This window comes from Periplaneta americana, chromosome 12 (assembly GCF_040183065.1).
Source record: "Periplaneta americana isolate PAMFEO1 chromosome 12, P.americana_PAMFEO1_priV1, whole genome shotgun sequence".
In the NCBI taxonomy this organism is placed as follows: domain Eukaryota; kingdom Metazoa; phylum Arthropoda; class Insecta; order Blattodea; family Blattidae; genus Periplaneta; species Periplaneta americana.
In genome coordinates, this window is record NC_091128.1 from 83,372,125 (window position 1) to 83,387,116 (window position 14,992).

Here is a 14,992-nt window from a genome sequence, read left to right on the forward strand (position 1 = left end):
CTCCTGTATCGTACAAAACGCGAAAACTAACGAAATACGATACGAAACGAAAGTGAACTAGGAATGTGATCAGTTTGCACAGCTGCACTAAAATTTAGTTTGGTGGTTGTCCTGCCACTGATTCTTCCCCCATTTCTCACCACACACCACCCCGTCTATGCTCCTAGTGGTGTCACGACCCTCTATTTCCGAACTTATTCCGATTTTCTAAAGGAAGCGCACAAAATATAATCACTAAATATTCCGACATTAACTAAGATATCATTAGTTGGGAAACAGATTTTAAAATTCCATATCAGAGCCGAAGCTCCACTCCACCTTCAAACACAGTGCCGGAACGTCGCTCCACTCCGCTCCACCTCCACTACATCCCTGCATGTTTGTCTATAGAAGAAAAAATGTTCATAATAATTGGGGATTTATGTCTCCACATTGAATTACCTTCAGGCAATTTTATACATAAATGAGTTCTACTGTATGCCCTTGACATTAATTCTTATTGCATTGTGTAGCTATTGGAGCAAATGGTAAATGTAATAGAATTATTAGTGTCACTGAATGCACCTTCTTATTTCATTGTAATACATAAAAACAGTTCTATTGAAAATGATGATTTTCATTTGAAATAGTGACAGGAAACGTAATACTTTGCAAATATGTTGGTACCGGTATTTAATGTAATTTAATTTCTGAAACAATTTCTTTTTAGGAAGTCATTCTGCTATCGTCGGCTGAGTTACTTATCATCCAAGTTCCAGCTTCATGTACTGCTAAATGAATTGCGTGAACTTGCATCACAGAAGGCTGTTCCCCATCGTGACTTCTACAATATCAGAAAAGTATGAGTTTATTTCGTTTCTGATGCGTGCAAGTAGTTCATGAAGATCTTACATTTGCCTTCTTGCTTCAGAGTGTAAAGTACAGTATGAGTTAGAATAGTTACCGATATCAGTGATTTCATTTATTCAGTGGAAATATCGCTTTATAATACTAATACTTTTTCTTCCAATAGTATGAAGTGGTCATACAGTCGAAGTGTTTTTTTGTGAGATATGCCACTGGCATAGCTTAATCGGAAGAAGTGCTTGCCTGCTGATCCGCAGCTGTGCTCGGATTTGGGTTCGATTCTCGCTTGAGTTAATTACCTGGTTGGCTTTTTCTGAGATCTTTCCCAAACATAAGGCAAATATCAGGTAATCTATGGCGAATCCGTGGCGTCACCTCGTTTTGTCAAAAAAGAAGAGTATAATTCTTGACTTATTCCTTATTTTAAAGCTTCAATGCTGATGTAAGATCTATGGAATGTAACAAATGATATTAAAAAAAAAAGTTCTACAATACTGAACTGCATTGCATATCATCATGCATCAAACATTAGACGTTTCCACCTGTAGTGTCTACATTTGATCCCTAAACGTTCTTTAAGTCGTCCTGTACTTCGTTTACCAATTCTGCAATTCAAAAAATTTAAATGGAATGCTAGTAGGCTCCATTCTATTGAAATGGGATATCTAGTTGTTTTTGTAATGAATCACTTTTTTCATTTAACTGAAACATATTTAATTCTTCTTATCGATGAATTTTTTTTATAATCTAATTTTGTGTAGCTTACCATGCTTCATATAAAATACACAACCTAAAAATTTAAAATGAGTCTCTTGTTCCAGGATATTATTCTCTATTGTTACAGTACTTTCGATTTTATACTGTGTTTGCCATAAAATTCAATCACTTTACTTTTGCTTGAAAATATTACTTTGCATATACCGGTATATAACGAAAATAGAATCATACAAAATTAATCATGCTATGGTGCAGAATGAAAAATTGAACTTTAAACCATCATTCTATCCACTACTGTACACTCAATTTTTCGTATAACTGCAGGCAACACAAGGCTGAGGAATGAGAATGTAGTTCCTACCTCCTTTCATCAATGACTCATTGATTGGTTCGAAGTAAGTCAGAGCCGGAAAGAGAGAGAAAAAATGGATCTTCTTTACCTAAACATTTGCCATTCTCTCCAATCTTATACTTTGTGAATTCAGTGAAAAATGCTAGCTTTTTTAAGTTCCGGAAGAAACAGAAAATTTATAGGAACTTTTAAAAGTATATTTCGAAAAGATAAATTACGATGTGTACAATAATGGATGGATTACAGATGGACTGTGGGACACTATTAAGCCGTACATTGTAATACCAATACCGGTACCTGCAGAGTTGTCACTTTGACGTGGCTTGTAATTTTTTTCTAGAGCTTTCTACTTATGTTTCCAAAGGAATCCAGAATTAAGAATTTGTATTTCCTATGGTCGTGTTTGAAACTTGAACTTCGGATCCTGTAGCAAACGTGGTAACCACCAAGTGATGAATAATAGTACATTATGCAACGAGCCTATAATGGTAGTAATTAAGACGCGAGTATGTTTGTTTATGAAATGAGCGCAAGCGAGTTTCATAATTTTCATACGAGCGTCTTAATTACCATTATAGGCAAGTTTCATACGACTTTTTATGCTCGACCAGATTTCTAACTTTAAATTATTCATAAGTATTCATGTTATGGTTATGTAAGTGAGGAGGGGAACTGACCTTCTAAATTATGAGATTTGCGCAGACGCGAAAGTATTGATTTTTTCCGAGGAACGAATGTCATTGACCTTGATATAATCTGGAGAATAACATGAACATTAGTCTTGATATAACCTGGAAATTGATTTAGAATTAAAAAACGAGATGACAAATTGAATTTATTTGAATATTATTTACAATTAACGCTAATTATTATAGTAACAGAACATAACTTTCTGCGACAGTATTGGATTTCCAGCCTCCGTGACTTTTCACTAGTTGTCTTTCGATTGCATATCCGAGAATAATCGATACTTGCACTTTTATAATGGTACAATGGTGATTTCTCATTGGCTGAACAACTGAACTATAATGAATAGGTGTACTTTAATGAGGTGCATTAAAGGGCTACTACCAGGTGTATAATTACTACATTTCGGCATGGTCGAGCATAAAAATAATTAGCTTGCTTTTTCTAACTTTAGGTACCCTTGCAGTGCTTTCTTTGCTTCTCCAAGGGACTGCTACTATCTCTTACCATAGTTATTGTCGGGAGGCATCTCTCTTTCCGTAGCTTGACCTTGCCTGCTGGCGACACTTTCACACACCTGATAACAGATACCAGGAAAGTTGACTCACGAACAATTTTACTATATTTTGTGACAGTAGTTACAATGGTATTTCGAGACTTTTAAGTAAAAGTACCAAATCTTAGATCATACAATTTCAAGCACATTGCTGTTAGATTCGTGTGTGCATGATTATAAAAAAAATGTTTTCTTTTGTTAATGGATGTTCTCTTATACTTCCAGGTGGATACACACATTCATGCTGCATCTTGTATGAACCAGAAGCATTTACTACGCTTCATTAAGAAGACTTTAAAAAACCATGCAGATGAAGTGGTAACTTGCACCAAAGGTCACAACATGACATTGCGTGAAGTGTTTCAATCAATGAACCTTACATCATATGATCTTACAGTAGACATGCTGGATGTACATGCTGTAAGTTTTTTTTAACCCCCTTCTTTTTTAACATGTCAGTTACTTTTTAAAGGTATTTTCTATTGGTTGTAATTTGTTCTTCCCCTCTACGTGAAAACATCTCCACTTGTTGGTTTTATATAAAGAGTGAACTTTTACATTGAGTTTTTTAATAAAGAATTAGCTTAAGGATTTAATTTTTGTCATATAATTATGTACAATACAATATACTAAACACATCTGTAATTTAAAGTATAAATGGAAATTATGTTATGGGTTTATTGTGCGTTTAATTATTACAGGATCGTAACACATTCCATCGTTTTGACAAGTTTAATGCCAAATACAATCCTATTGGCGAGAGCAGATTGCGTGAAGTATTCCTGAAGACTGATAACTACCTCAATGGATCATATTTTGCAAGAATAATCAAGGTACGTTCTTGATTTTATTTTCGCGTTTTGTGGTATTATTTTACTTCTATTACCTCAGGTTGTCTGAAATGACAATTGAACCAGTTACAACAAATGTAGTACCCGGTAAGATGTAAAACAGCCATTCTGGACAAACTGTCTTTTTCAGAAATATTTGTTTATTATTAGTGTAAGACATAGATAGATGGGAGGATAATATTTAAATGGATTTGAGGAAGGTGGGATATGATGGTAGAGATAGGATTAATCTTGCTGAGGATAGGGACTGATGGCAGGCTTATGTGAAGGCAGCAATGAATCTTGGTTCCTTAAAAGCCATTTGTAAGTAAGACGTAGATAAGGCTTTAAATTTAAATATTCTAATGTTTTATTTTCAAAAGGAAAATATTTTACAATTTTTATGGGCATTGGGTATTTTTTTAGTAGGTTATTTTACGATGCTTTGTCAACATCTTAGGTTATTTAGCGTCTGAATGAGATGAAGGTGATAATGCCGGTGAAATGAGTCCGGGGTCCAGCACCGAAAGTTACCCAGCATTTGCTCATACTGGGTTGAGGGAAAACTCCGGTAAAAACCTCAACCAGGTAATTTGCCCCGACCGGGAATCTAACCCAGGCCAGCTGGTTTCGCAGCCAGACGCGCTGATCGTTACTCCACAGATGTGGACGCATTGAGTATTAGGTGCTGTTTTGTTTCCTTAAAGTTTGCGGCACTTAATGATAGGGAGATCAGCTGTTAATGTATGTTTTGAAGGAGCTATTTATTGTTGAAGAAATATTTTGAGAGTCTGCACTGTTAATTCCAGAGTTCAAGGATCAAGGAACTTTTTACTCTGTACTATATTACTTCTGCTGTTTATTTTCAGTAGTTTGGGTTAATAACAAATTAATCTTACAGTTCAAGTGAATATTTTGACTTAGAAATGTCACAGTTGTTTTGAAAAAGAAAAAATGAAGGACATTAACTCATCTGTAACATCTGTGACAAAATGTGTGTAACATCCGTGTCATGGAAGAAAGTTATAAAATATTTACGAATTATGTTTATGTGAACTAATTGGGTGCCATGAGATTTGCATAGCTTTCACATGGACACTATTAGAATAAATCTTTTTTTGTTTGAGGCAGAGACCTGAGCTTTACACTTTTTTTAATAGATGTGAAGTGAGTTCACAGATCTTGTAATATCTGTGACTGAACCTTTTCTTTATTATTCTGCAATAATAATAATAATAATAATAATAATAATAATAATAATGATAATAATAATAATAATAATAATAATACATTTTATTCAACACTTTTTTTCTTTAAAATGATACTGATCTTCTAAATTGATTCTAATAATAAAAGTTGACAAAAGTAAAGTATAGAGTTTGAAAAATAGTAAAAATCTAACATTTGTGACAGCTGGAATGGCTGAAAATCCAATCGCGTGCTACAGTATGGTTGTAATTCTTTCTGTATAAATTTAACCTCAGTGTCAGTGTTAAAAGCAGAGATAATTTAATATGAACGTGCATATAATTATACAACTTCATTTGAAAAATATTTTAAAACAAACTAAACTTGAAAGTTGGCTAGTATGGAATTAAGTTCACCATACTGAAATTTTTGTACTCATTTACTACTGACCAAGAGTGAGAAGAAGATTAGAAAGATACTGGCACCTGAAATATTTAATAGATGATATTCAGTTCAGTTCCCTTATGTTGAGAATGATATCTGCCTCAAGTCTATTTTTAATGTAATTTTAAAAGATGTACTTACTTAGAAATGGCTTTTAGAAAACCTGGAGGTTCATAGCCGCTCTCACATAAGTCTGCCATTGGCCCCTATCCTGAGCAAGATTAATCCAGTCCCTATCATCATACTCCAACTCCCTCAAATCCATTTTAATTACTTTAAACAGTTGTATAATATTACGTAGACTTCCAATTTCGAACATAAAATATTTTAATGAAAGAGCCTAACAGCCTAGCCAGTAACCTTCACAGAGGAGCCAGCAGAAACTGGCGGGCAAAATCGAGATGCAACTCAACCATTTGGTCGGACAGTAGGACTCTTTCTTTTTTATAACCAGCATTTCAATTACAATGAATAATTGTTCCATTGATTATTTTGTTTGTAATCTATTTTATTGGCAGGAGGTGTCATCAGATCTAGAAGAGAGCAAGTACCAAAATTCTGAACTGCGCTTGTCTATTTATGGAAAAAACCTGGAAGAATGGGATAAACTAGCAAAGTGGGCTATTGATGGAGATGTTTACTCTGACAACGTTCGCTGGCTAATTCAGATTCCCCGTCTCTTGTGAGTATTCCCTCCCGTCTCTTGTGAGTATTCCCTCCCTCCCGGTGGGTATCATACATTCACACAAACATCCTTTGTCTGCTAGATATTGCCCTTGGTGCTTCATGGGAGGCGAACTATATAGCACCACATGATGATGATGATGATGATGATGATGATGATGATGATGAATCATTCACAAATTAATATTTATTAATTTTTAATACAGTGTTGAAATTTATTATTCTTGAAAACAGCTGATTTTTAGAAGTATTATGAATTATATTATACATTATTGTCAAAAATGATATTTTTTTATTCTGACGTCTGTCGATAGCCACCAGAACTTAATCCCAAATTGTTCGCCACATATTGAAGAAACCTGCACCTGCACTTCGTAGGATACAGTTTTTTTTATCGCAAGTACTGTATCACTTTCTCCAAGATTATATCATTGTAGGCCTATAGAATAGAATTCTTTGTAAATGCCCATATGGAAGATGTGAGAGCAAATTTATCAGTTCTCAATTTCTGACTTCTCTGTGGTCATATGTTAAACCTGCAGCACTTCATTATTTCTAACATTCTGTCTCTTGACATTGGAAGTCCTCACCACACATTAGATCGGCTTCCGTCATTATGAAACGGAATGACGTCAGGGCAAGCATTGACAAGCAGTGGGGATGCAATTGCAGTTGTGATTTGTTCCATGGTGGCTCATGTGTTGAAATCCAGTACTATTGTAGAAGAACTATGGCAGAAGCAGCTACAACCAGTACAAACAGGCCATCAACACCAATGCTTTTGCAAATGTAGGAAGAACTATTTCTATGTACTCATTATGGTGGAATGGCAAAGTGCTTAATTTGTTGCAAAGTGCTTCAGCAAGTAAAAAATGTAATTTACAACACCATTATTGAACATTCTAGTGATTACGACAGAGGAGGAGAGGACCGAGAACAACTTGTAGAACAATTAAAAATTAATATTCAAGTGAAATAGACGAGCATTCTGTCAGTGAATCAGCAGTGTGGTTGAGCTTCAACCTTTTGCTATAGATTGCAAACAAATTGCGTCAAAATAGTGGCGGACAATTTAACAAAGAGTGTTTAATTATAACAGCTGTGGAACTCTTTCCAAGTCAAGTGCATGAATGTGAGGCAGTCAGTTTGTCTTCAAGTACACTGCTAGAAATTACAGGCGTACAGTATGATAGTGAACGAAGGTGAAATATAAAAGTAAGAGAAGTTTGTGTGATTTTTATTCACATTTTCCATAGGTCAGATTTCCCAAGCTTCATGAGAACGGTTCCCGTACATTTTGAGAGTTCAGATCAACATACATATGCAAACAGTTGTTTTCGTTAATGAAGATAAGTAACATGCATTACAGATGTAATTCATCTGACTACAATCTACAAAGTTTCCCCAGATCATAGTGTATAATATTGGGCAATTAGTACGCAAGAAAGAGGCAAAAAATCCCTTAACATAGCATTACAGGAGATTAGTAAATATTTTCACTAATGGTTAATTAATTCATTTGAGTCTGTTTCATTTAAGTACTACGTTAATATCATTTAATGAAAGACGCAGAGTACAATTCACTGTAAAGAGTTCAGTAGTATCAGTAGAGAGATGGGCTTTCAGTTGTCATGTTTGGAACTTTTTCTATTACATACCGGTATTTTGCAATGAAGCACACATGTGTAAATACATTAACTAAAGTCAAGTTACATTATATTTTTATAACATAACAAAATGAAAGGGAAAAGTAGAAATCTAAAATGTAGTATTCAGATTTATTCAGCTTTCATTTCATCCCTAACCTATCAATCAATTGGTTTCATACACGTAAATACCAGTATTAGGCTTTCACATTACTTTAAATTTATTTTGATCAATATGAGAAAGAATTATCATAAAAAGGAGCTGCCACTGCAAACCTTTGACAGTCTTTTTCGTCAGAGCTCTGCCCACTGAAGCGAAACTAGTGCAGCAGACAGCAGGGCAAGCTGAGGTGACGTCACAGGGCATCAAGTTGATGATCACTGCCTTAGATGATTGGTGACCAACTCGTTCTCTTCATGCAAGAGCATTATTGCTACACATGATCATTATGCGAGCACAGATCATTCTAATGCTTGTAATGCCAACATCGCTGTTTTATGTACCTGAGTGCATATAGTACGTCATAAGAGCAGCTCAGTTGGTCGCCACTTCATTAGACCAACCGTTTTTAGAGTCATTTTGCCAAGACTAAGCATTGCTTTCACGTAAAGCACTGCAAAAATTCATCTTTTGATATTGTGCAATCTGGCTTTTCATTCTGGACTTCATTCTCTGTACACTTCTAGACTTACTTACTTACGTATGGCTTTTAAGCAACCCGGAGGTTCTAGATATCATATATAATCAAACGAAATGCACTATATATTACACTCCTAAATGTTTTGAAATGCATAGCGTGTAGGACCAGGTAGAATACGCAAACTGTTCTGATACAAACATCTACCTGATGATGGCAAATAATTTTACATAATTTTCCATATTCGATTCATCCGATGAAATTTCACATCAGGCAAGTGCCTCTGGAGCTGCATCACTAATACTGCTTTGATCTGAACTTCTTTATCACTTAATTCCAACACATAAACTTCAAGATCACCTTCACTACCAGAATCATCGGGATTGAGATTTTGAAATTCTATTACTATTTCTTTAATTCAAAGTGGTTTTGGTTTCGATCTTATTTGTAATACCCTATTTTGTGAACTCGCAGTGTTTTCCCTTAATTGCCTGTTACACATCTGCTTGTGGTAAACTCTACAGGAGTCAAAATGAATCACTGCCATATTTATAGGTATACCTATTCTAAAATGTTACATAATGTAATAATGGATTATGCTTGAAACTAATCTCATATATGCAGTATGAACTAACAGTCACAAAATATAAATGGTTTTATTTATAAGTTAAGTACAAGGTGTGGCAGAGGAATCAGACGATTTTCAAATGGAAATTACTCAGTAGTTATGTCTATTAGAACAAATCTGTTACTGCCAAAAAAGCTGGCCATGTATGCCATTTTGTTGACATACATTTAGATTGTCTTGAAAATGATGTCCTTCAAATGGTGTCCGTCTTTCTCTATGCACTCTTCAAGTCTTTCCCTGAAGTTGCGTGTCGCTCTTTCCAACATTTCGCCATTAATATTGGCGATTTCCTGGGCAATGGCAATCTTCAGGTTATCAGTTGCTTGGGGCCTGTTTAAGTACACTTTGGGACTTCAGGTAACCCCACAGAAAGTAGTCTCAGACGGTAAGGTCAGGCGAGTGGGGAAGCCAGGGAATGTCACCATGCCGAGAAATGATGTGCCCTGAAAACATGTGGCGCAGAACTGTCATTGAATTTTCTGCTGTATGACCGTGGCACTATCTTGCTGAAACCATACAATTTGTCTATCAATTTCCACGTAGACGCCTACGCAGTACTGGTTGAAGAAATGTCCTCAGTATTTCGACGTAGTGTTCACCATTCACTGTCACAGTGTTCCCATTCTTCTCAAAAAAAAATACGAGCCTATGATGCAGTATCTAGACACAGCACACCAAACTGTAACCTTTGCACAGTGAAGCGGATGCTCTTGTAGTTAGTTAGGATTCTCGTGGGCCCAGTATCTAAAGTTCTGCTTATTAATGTAACCATTTAAATGGAAATGTGCCTCGTCACTCATGAACATAACTTCTTCAGCCAAAATTTATTCCATTCACTCGGCGAATGTCCTGCGTTGGACATAGTCTCCCTCATTCAATTGCTGAACAATCATAAGTTTATATGGGTGAACTTAAGATCTGAATGCAATATTCGGTGCACAGAACGTTCTGAAAGTCGCAGTGCTATAGCCTGCCGTCTAGCTGATCGATGTGGACTCCTCGTAACAGTCACTCTCACTCGCTCCATGTTATCTGGTGTTCGTACACCTCAAACGTGTCCTGGTAGTTTCTTCTTGCAAGCTGATGCTGATAATCGAAAGTTTTTTACCCATCTCAGTATGGTATTGCGAGCAGGTACAGCTCCGTGGTGGCCAACATTAAATTAGAGACGAAATGCACGCTGGGTTTTCACAACTGAATCACCATTCTTGAAAAAGTCTCCATAACGAATGCACGCTGGGTTTTCACAACTGAATCACCATTCTTGAAAAAGTCTCCATAACGAATGCACGCTGGGTTTTCACAACTGAATCACCATTCTTGAAAAAGTCTCGATAACGAAAGCATGATGCTCCGAGCTCCATACTTCCATGATTACACAAAATGGCATCAAAACTGCTAACAAACAATGGTGGATTGATATCCATAACCCCTCATGTTGCTCAGTAAACAGCCTTCTAAAACAATCTGATTTCTTTGCCACACCTTGTACTTTTCTATCATATTGAAAAACTAAGAGAGCCATTTTGACTCATGCCGTCTTTTTAGTGTTAATGGAGCAATGATGAAATGTCTGTAGGGGAAATGTGAGTACCCTGCGAAAACCTACACCCAAGCACTTCTTTGTCCATCATAAATTCTATTTGGACCTACCCAGGAATGAGACCTGTGTTACCAGCATGGAAAGCCAGTGCTCTAGCTGTTAGACTGTTTTTTTTTTTCCTGGGTTATTTTACTATGCTGTATCAACATCTAGGTTATTTAGCATCTGAATGATATGAAGGTGATAATTCCAGTGAAATGAGTCCGGGGTCCAGCATCGAAAGTTACCCAGCATTTGCACGTATTGGATTGAGGGAAAACCCCGGAAAAAACCTCAACCAGGTAACTTGCTCCGACCGGGATTCGAACCCGGGCCACCTGGTTTCGTGGCCAGATGCGCTGACAATTACTCCACAGATGTGGACCATTAGGGTGTTGTTTAGTCAACTGCCCGAAGACAGGTCTGAACCTCTGGTGCTAATTGTGTAAGACTCCAGGATATAAATAGAAAATGAAAATATGTATTATGTGTGTAAATATTGTTACAGATGTATGCTGATATATGAATATTTATGTATTCTAATAATATAAATTTACACAGACAACAAAACAAGTCAGGATAAACAATATGGTCAGATTTAACTGTCTCTTACCACCATTATTTAGACATTTTAAACAAAATTATTTCAAAAGGGAATCACATTTACAAAACAACCATTTTTTTAATTTGTTGCTTTACGACACTTTTTCAACTGCTATGGTTACATAGCGTCTGAATGAGATGAAGGTGATAATGCAAGCGAAATGAGTCCAGGGTCCAATTCCGGAAGTTACCCAACAAAACAAACCAATCATGACACTAACAAAGAAACAAAAATAAGCACTCTCGTTTTAAGCAGATGATCAGATTACAATGACAATTAAATCTATAGAGTGAATATACCGGGAATTAACATACCAGTACTATAAAATTTAGCAAACAATTTTGGACTGGATATATAATCACAAAAATCCAAAGCAATGGCATATTTTGAAAGTTTTTTTTTTTTCTTTCCAATGGCTGGATACATTGAAAAAAATCTTGATTGACTCATTTGACTTTTGGCTTCCCAATATTGGTCCCATTCAGAAGTAATTACTGGATAACAATGAGCAGCGATCAAGGTGACTTCTGTCCATTTCCTCTTGTTGTTCACACAAAACTGTCATGATCAACAGTTAGGCTTTGAAAGTAATATACGGTAATACGAAGTAATATGGTAGTAAACATTAAATGCTTGGAAAGAAGTATAGCCTAAAATTTTAAGTATCTGGGATGTGATGTAACGTACAAAAATGCAAAACATAAAAATGTCACGAATACTGAACAACTCTACAAGACTAATGCATTGCAATAAATTATTGCTGTAACTAGTCCTTCGTATTTTGTTTTATGGTAGAGAAGTTTGGACCCTTCAACATACATAACGAATACAAATTTTTTGGGGTAATTAACATTGCACTGATAGTTCCTTCATTTTGTGAAGTAGGTATTGTATTCTAAAAATTAAATATATTTTCCACTAGATACAGTTATAAGAATTTTTCAACAATGGGTTGGTTTTATTTGATTTTACAGTGACATCTTTAAGAACAATAAACTCATGGATAATTTCCAAGAGTTCCTGACCAATATCTTCCTACCACTGTTTGAAGTTACCAACAACCCAAAGAGCCATCCAGAACTTCATATGTTTTTGCAATATGTGAGTATATTATATTCATTAGAATTATTCAATCCGTTGCATAGGATGAAATAATTTTTTAAATAGTTGTTTCACTTCACATTTATTTCCAGTGTAGTTTCATAAAGAATCGAACAATAATGTCAGATACAAAGATGATTCTGCGAGCAATACTTAATACAGTACCGGTAAAAGAAACCCTTCTGTTACATCCACTAGACTTGAAAAAAAATCGTATACAAGCTTTTACATTTCCATACATATTGGAGATTTGATTATCATCATTATGTGATGATTCTCGAACTGTATTAATCAAATAATTAAAACCCGAAACCGTTCAGAAAATAAAACCAAGTCACATATAAACTTAATTCTTTTAATTTCATTTTATATGGTTTTTCCGATAAGCAAGTTGTAATACTATATTAAATTAACATGAGCCGTCTGTGCTTATCTAATTTTATATTATATGTATATATAAAATTAGATAAGCACAGACGGCTCATGTTAATTTAATATAGTATTAATTCTTTTAGATTACAACTTAAAATAAAATTATGTATTACAAGAAGTGTTTATCTCTTAACATTATTCTATTGATTTAATTTAATAAATCCATTAGATTTCTAACAAGACTTTAACAGAAAACTTAACAAATTGCTTAAAATTCAATAAAATCCGAATCTCTTGTTTCGTTGGGATGCCATGTTTGTTAATCTATCAATTTTAAATTGAACATAACAGTTGACATGCTTTAAAATGCCAACATCATTAGGATAGTGAGCAATATGTACACATCTCATGGTATATTTTGAGCCAATAGCAATGTTAGCTTGAAAGTTAATGATAACCCACCACATATGCACTAACGTACTTCTACACACTAGCCACAACACATCTGTTCTACCATATGAGGAATGTGATCACTGTTTGTAGTTTGCTGTATACAAGTGCTCTTACTTTAATTCTAACTTGCACTTATGTCACTCAGTGCTCAAGATACACTGTGAGATGTGTATGTGTGTAAGTTCCATGAGCATAAATTTCACAGGGAATTGTGCATATTGACAACCATTAATCAACAAGGAACAGCACAACATGAGGACATTATATTCTAAGAATACGAAACATGTTTAATTCTCAGTAAATATCATAGAAAAACTAGTGGTTTTAGACTATGGAGTTTTTGTAATTACCAGTACGTGCTGTAATATTTTGCTATTATTATTCACTTTTAAACCATCTGTGTAGAAACACGATTAAAATAATTGTCAACTTGCGAGAATGTATGAAACTGCTCTCCATTTTAGTTGCATTAATTGGAGGGAAGATTAACACATAGCGACATAGTGCTGGTAAGTGTTTAACAGATCAATTTCTTGTAAATCCAGGTAATGAAATGAGCTAAATGGCATATCCATATAGTTTTTACGTAAGTACTGTAACATATACATTATTTTCAAATTTGTTTAATACCCTAATCATCATCTCTTCCTTTAGCAGCCTGTCATAATTTCTAGTTAGTTTGTCAGGATTGCGAACTCTGGTAATATTTCACGGAGTCTCCCTATTTTACTTCATTTTATTGCGATTTCTAGTATTCAGTGGGGATTTGTGCCTAAAATGACAAGGGGTTCACCACTTTTATGATATTACATAGTTTTTCAACAATTTAAACAATATCTCATTTCTGAAAAGTTAAAAATCCACTACATTTCTTTAAAGTAGATAATTGCCTTAAGATGATGATGATGATGATGATGATGATGATGATTATTTATCTTTGAAAGAACATAGCGATTTTTCCTTGCGTTATCATTCTGTCTTTCAATATTCTGCCTGACAGCTGAGTTAAGCTGTTGCCTAATTTCTGTTCTTCCAAGTACTGATAAATCTAGGCAAGCATTCTTATGAGCAATAGATTCCTCATGCTTCTTAATTTTCTGTGTCAAATGACTTAATCTGACACACCAGTGGATGTCCAGCTCGTAACCTCTATCGGACGCACCCCCCCCCCCCCCGGGTGGCGGATGGAGGATCCCACCAGATATGGTGGAGTGGTCTGAATAGCTACAGTAATAAGGACCCGTGGACCAACAAGGAGCCCAGTTCCCGGGAGCTTAAGAATGCTGGGACACCCTCTCTCCAGGAGACATAAATATGGAGGGCCCATACCTGGGATCATAAGGGTGAAGACTCCAACAGTGAAGACAGAGTGGAAGAAGCATCCCTTCATGTAGGGTAAATATACAAGATGGCTGAATGGTTAAGGCATAAGACAGCAGCCCTGTCACCGTTAACACCACAAGAGGCTGGTAACCTCTTTGGTGTAACAATTACTCAAACGATTCACAACACAGGGCAGAAAAGAACAGAAGAAATTTTAACAAATACAGGTGTTCGACAAGGGTGTAGCATGTCGCCTACTCTTTTTAATATATATGTTAACGACCTAGTGCAAAACTGGAGAAAAATTAATACGAAGGGAATAAGATTAAATAATATAACAA

General features: G+C 35.4%; 1 protein-coding gene across 7 annotated transcripts in view; it reads left to right on the forward strand.

Moving 5' to 3' along the window:
* Window positions 1-14,992, forward strand: part of AMPdeam (AMP deaminase) — a 343,486-nt gene that overhangs the window by 311,782 nt on the left and 16,712 nt on the right. For all 7 annotated transcript variants that reach the window (XM_069841642.1, XM_069841644.1, XM_069841641.1 and 4 more), the window contains 5 exons: window positions 710-839; window positions 3,384-3,578; window positions 3,860-3,991; window positions 6,139-6,302; window positions 12,377-12,503. In XM_069841642.1, the coding sequence (XP_069697743.1) occupies window positions 710-839; window positions 3,384-3,578; window positions 3,860-3,991; window positions 6,139-6,302; window positions 12,377-12,503 (748 nt within the window). The remainder of the gene's footprint in view (window positions 1-709; window positions 840-3,383; window positions 3,579-3,859; window positions 3,992-6,138; window positions 6,303-12,376; window positions 12,504-14,992) is intronic.